This window comes from Seriola lalandi, unplaced genomic scaffold (assembly GCF_002814215.2).
Source record: "Seriola lalandi dorsalis isolate HSWRI2012SDOR001 ecotype SW California unplaced genomic scaffold, Sedor1 jcf7180002052274, whole genome shotgun sequence".
Taxonomy (NCBI): domain Eukaryota; kingdom Metazoa; phylum Chordata; class Actinopteri; order Carangiformes; family Carangidae; genus Seriola; species Seriola lalandi.
In genome coordinates, this window is record NW_019522827.1 from 4,359,379 (window position 1) to 4,364,882 (window position 5,504).

At 38.8% G+C, this 5,504-nt stretch overlaps 1 protein-coding gene across 2 annotated transcripts in view; it reads right to left on the reverse strand.

The window, feature by feature from the left end:
- Positions 1 to 506: 506 nt before the first annotated feature.
- LOC111650458 (ethanolamine kinase 1-like) overlaps positions 507 to 5,504 on the reverse strand; it is a 35,461-nt gene continuing 30,463 nt past the window's right edge. For both annotated transcript variants that reach the window (XM_087172352.1, XM_087172350.1), the window contains one exon: positions 507 to 1,045. In XM_087172352.1, coding sequence (XP_087028478.1) covers positions 1,012 to 1,045 — 34 coding nt within the window. In that variant the 3' untranslated portion in view covers positions 507 to 1,011. The remainder of the gene's footprint in view (positions 1,046 to 5,504) is intronic.

The following is a 5,504-nucleotide window of genomic DNA, read 5'->3' on the forward strand; positions in this document are numbered from 1 at the left end:
TGTGGGGGGGGGGTGATGAGGTATAATGACATGGTTTCTTCATGAAAGCCTGGTCTTGGATGGACCCCCTAGGCAAATTCACTTTTTGATTTTTAAAAACCATCTTGAAGAGTAGAAAGAACAAAATCCTTTCTTGTCTTTTTTCCCCTCCTCACTGATCGGGCCTTTAGATCAAGAGAATTATAAATTGTTATTACAAAGGAGGAGCCCCCTTCAGACGTGTTGGAGAGGCTCTTTCAATGAGGCATCAAAGCCACCATGTTTATGATCATGGAGGCTCCACTACTCATTAAAGCGCACAGAATGGTCACGGTGCTGCAACGCGCTGCCGTCCTCTTTGAGCTAAGAGCTCATGATGCTTAATCATTCAAATGCTTTTGAATCAAAAGGGGGATAATTGACCCCTGCACTTCCGCTGAGTTGATCCTGTTTCAGTGAGCAGTGTTTGTGTGATTTTGTAGGTACAAAGTCGTCTAGATGTCAACATTTAATTGAGAGTGAAACTGTTTTCAGTGGAAATCAACGCAATGCAAGTTTAATCACGTGGAATAAAAACAAAGTTCATACAAAAATTCAGGTCATTTGAGGTCAGAGATGTTTTTTTTCTTAACAAAAATGTAAATATGAATAGCATTTTTGCAGTGGTTTGTTTCAGTTTGCAGTGTCTATTAATCTAATGTTCTTCTTCTGTTTGTTCACACCGGATTCATATACTCTACCAAACATCTGTTCTCTGGTAGATCTTTGCTGGGGAACGACCAAAGGCCGACAGCTGGGGGGGTTGGTGATGTCTTTCTCTAATTTTCCATGTATTTAGAAATTGAAATTTTAATCTGATGATGACGATACTAGATGATGAAGACAAGGGATCACCACGGTATTACAATTCATCCTGAGGGGAACATGAATGTGTATATACTGTATATAAAATTCATTAAAATAAATTTTACCCAAAACTACAAATGCCAACCTCATGGTGGTACTACAGAAGAAGTCAGGGAATCACCCAAGTCAGTAGGATTCATCCTCTGGGGACCATGAAGATCTGCAAAAAATCTAATAAATAAAAACAAATGAAAATATGAAGTTAAAAAATAAACAAAAAGATCAAATAAATAATAATTGAGATATTACAGTCTGAACCACAATTATGGATTGACAGACAAACAGACTGACATTGCCATAAAGACAATGTCAGCACTTGCTTCAACTTGTTGCTTCAGATACCTATATATACATATATATATATATATATATATATATGTATATATGGAAAAGGGAGTAGGACTTAATATGACACTAGAATATAAAGTGTGTGTAGGCGGCACAGATGGGCAGTGGTTAAGGTTCTGGGTTTGAACCTGACTGCTGGTCTGTGTGGAGTTTATGCCTGTAGGTGTTAATGCCAGCATGGTTGTTTGTCTCTTAAGCTAATGGGTGGATGGACAAAGCATGTGTTTTAAGTACGGCTTTGTGTGCACCCCTTCAATTACACAATGCATGCAAACAAAAAAGATTTCTCCGAATATACTCATCCTGATAAAGCAAATCAATCTCATTTTAGGAAAACATGTACCGTGCATTAGTTGTATTGTAAAATCTTCCCTTGAATACATTGTTGGACAATTTTTAGCTAATGAAAACAATTATAAATTGGGAGGGGGGCTTATTAGAAATCCAAAGGTCAGCAGCCTTGGGAGGCCTTCAACAATAACAAAAAAGCTGAATGCATTACCTGAATAAAAGAAAATCATACAAAAAAAATCCCTTTGAAAGGAGTTGCTTTAGCTATGTCTGTGTTTCCATGTCTTTGAAACATTGCATAAAGGCCTATACTTCTTTTTTTAATGCAGTTAGAACTGAAAAAAAATCTACAGCACTTATTCAGGAAAATGGGCAACGGACAAAAGGCCAATTTTTCCTTTTTGAGGATAAGTCCTTGGGTCGTTTTAAGTGCATTAGTCCGCTAATTAAATATTATATGTTTAACGAAAAATGCCACTTTGAAAGCAGCTGGATTGTTTGACTCAAAGACGCTGCTGTAGCCTTGATCAGTGGAACTGTGTGCGAACACGGGGAGGTAAAGAACGCCATTGTTGCCAGTCCTCCCCTCATTTGACCTGCAGTCATCCTCTCTAGTGATTTTACAATCACATTCTCTTTTGTGCTCTCCTCAGAAATAAAGACACTAGACACAGTTATGCAGAGGAGGGGACTCAGACGTTTCTGAGCATGTTGAATCCATTTTGCATAGTCCGATGTGTTTGTTTCACTGACTGCACATCAACTCATTGTTCACTGGTTAAAAAGGTACGAAGCTCTCCCTGCTACCAGTTTAGAAGACAAGCTCAACAACCTTGGATTAAAACAACAGAGAGTTTCACATGTAATGAAAATGTAGAGTAACATTTCTTCCATCCATGAGCCGTACCAAGCCGGAGTACCTGGAGGGAAACCGGTCCACACAGATACATAGGCCCAGACTGAACTAAGGTGCGAACCAAGGACCTTCTTGCTGTGAGGCGACGCTGCTAATCACTGCACCATCTTACCGTCCTTCATATATAATATATTTCAATATATTACAATTTCAATCTTTTGATGTTTTCATCTCAGTAGAGGTATTCACTTCCTCCTTTTCTCCAAGGGTTTTAACCTCGACCTTTACTGACACAGTTTCTCTAGGAATTATAAACAGGATTTATACTTTGAAAGCAGAGGTTCACTGCAAATGCAAGTAGTAGTGTTCCCCTTTACGTAGCCATGCAGAAAGTAAAGGTGTGGAGGCTGGGATGATGGTGGATTAATGGACCGGAGTTTCACAGCATCACATATTTTCTAAATTTTGATGTAAAAAAAATATATTGGTAGTGAATGTAATGAATGTTTCCCAATAACAATTGATCTTAGTAGTTAAGAGTATTTCCTACAAATAAATCTATATAAACTCTTAAATTCTTAAATGTCTGCATGCATCTCCCAAAGCAGCACTTCAGTGTGATTGCATGCACATGCGGTTTAGAGCGTTTTAATGTCAGCTCTCTAACAAATATTATAAGAACTTAAACTAAACGTGCAGTTTGAGATTCATCCTGCAGGTTAAAGAACTTCTTGAGATGCTCCTGTGGGTGGGTCGGACTCATTAAACTACAATAAAATCTAGTCCTCTATGACAGTGCTTTTGGGAAACTCCTTATTCTTTAAACAGAAACCACCATTTTGTATAAAAGCCCAAAAATAATGTATCCAAAAATAAAAAAAGTCACTGTTCTTCAGCCTTTTCGTTTACAGTCATAACACTGGTCTCCTTTGAAAAGTTTCTTTCTTTTTTTAATTTCACAACCAAAAACTCTGAATGTGAAGAAGAGATACTGAAAGAAATTTACAGAGGAACAAATATGCTATAAAGTTGAAATATATGTTTTTTTTTTTATCCAGTCTATAAACTTTAGCATAAAAGAGGGAATATAAAGCCTGTAGTAACAAAACACTTTGGAGCCATAGCCACAAGTCTGAACCAGTTCTGTTGCAGTGACATGTGGAAAATGCTAAAATGCTTTGCACAGATAGAATCAGGAGACTGCGAGTTTTCAAACAATGCACAATTTGTCACGGTTGTGTGAAGATTGAGGTACAGACCAAAACACACCTACAGTAGCACCACCAAGGCCCAAGTCCTACAGGTCGGAGCATGTATAAAAGGTTTGAAAGGTTAAACTTAAAAGGGGTTTTTGCGAGACGGATTTAATGATGCTCTGTACGGTTGTTGGTGTGTGGCCATGTGACATGATCAAAAGCTGCGGAACCGCTACTAAACCTTGGACCGTGTGGTGAGTTTTGTCAAGTTTTGTCTCCATTTGTTTTCCCTACAGAATCCACTCCTGGCAACTAAAGCCTGATTAAGGGCTTCATGATTACGTTTAGGCAACTCAAAGCACTTGGTTAAGGTTCTGGAAACATTGTGGTTATGACGAATATATCACAAGGTTCGGCAAACCAAAGCACTTGGTTAAGTTTTGAGAAAGGTCACGGTCTTGGTAGGAGACCGAAAAAGTCGACACTGATTTGAAGGATTAGACTGTCGAGCTAACGAGCTTTGTACTCTCTGCCATCCACCCCGCCTCCCTCCCTACGAGTTTTCGCTGCAGTGTAACGCCACACTTTCTCCTGCACTGCAACAAACCCATCGCCAGTGAACAGAACCCAGGTGGCGTTACAGTTCCCCCTCCATTGCGTACAGTAAAACAAATTAGTTGTGTGTAAATATAAGTCGTCGTAGACAGGGTTGTAATGCACGGATCATAATACTTTAACTGAACTAGTGTCCCCTGCAGTTGTGCCTCATATGGAAGCATGCACACCTATTGATTACAGGTTGCAGTAGCCACATTACCCACATGAGAAAGGGCTGAAACACCTTTGATCAGGAGCCACTCTCAAACACGGCATTGAAGATCATTGTAGCCTCAGATCACTGAGTAAAAAGATACATTTGATATATGTGGAACCACCAATTACAGCGCTCACTGCTGTCTCCTCACATTGTTTTGTTGATTTATAATCACTTTACTTTTTATGTAGGTTTGATTGAAGCATAAAAAAAGGTGAGAAGGTTTTTCCTGCGGTGCCCATTTTGTTATTGTTTCAAAAGAAGAGCACTTTATCGTATTTTTGACCTCTGTGTTTGAAGAGGAGTTGAAAAGCAGCAAGATGACATCACAGATATCATCGCATACGCATCACATTATGACATTAGAAAGCTGCAGTCTTATCAAAGCCTTGACATCACATATCTAAACACGTGACATACGGCTGTCAGTTGTTAAAAAGTCACTGTTAGCCGGCAGCTGGAGCAGCTGACAATAGCTTTCATTCTACACACTGCAGTGATGTAACGAAGCTCAGGCTGCTGAGGTCCTGTCAGGTTACATGTGGACAATAGAGGGTTCAGGGACACACCGAGTCTGTCTATAACATAAAAACATCATATTGTCAAAGAGTACAGATGACAATTTACTGACTGACTTATAGCACCGACAATACAATTTATTTGTATTTACATATGATAAATATCCATTGGTCAGATGTGCAGACACACTAAACTAAGTAAACTGAGTCAAAATGCTGAGTCACCAATAATCAGTGGCTCAAAAAAAACAGAAAAGTCTGTCCAAATTTCTGGCTGAAAATAGAAAAATGAAGCATCGCTGAACGTGCGGTGTTTCCCTGTACACTGATTTATTTGTGGCAGCCTGCCACATTTTGATTTTCAGTTTTTTTGATATTTCAAAATGGTGAAATGTTGGTTTATTGTAGAGCATCGAGTCACTCAGCCCCTCCTCTCTGTGGGAGAGGCAACAGGTGAGATAGATGATACAGACACTGAGCTGTTTACTTGTTCAGTTATTTATTTGTTACAAACTTGGCAATCAAAATATTTGCAGTGGAGCATCTTACATAGTGTATTATTTAATATTTTAATAATTGACCATGTTGGTATCACA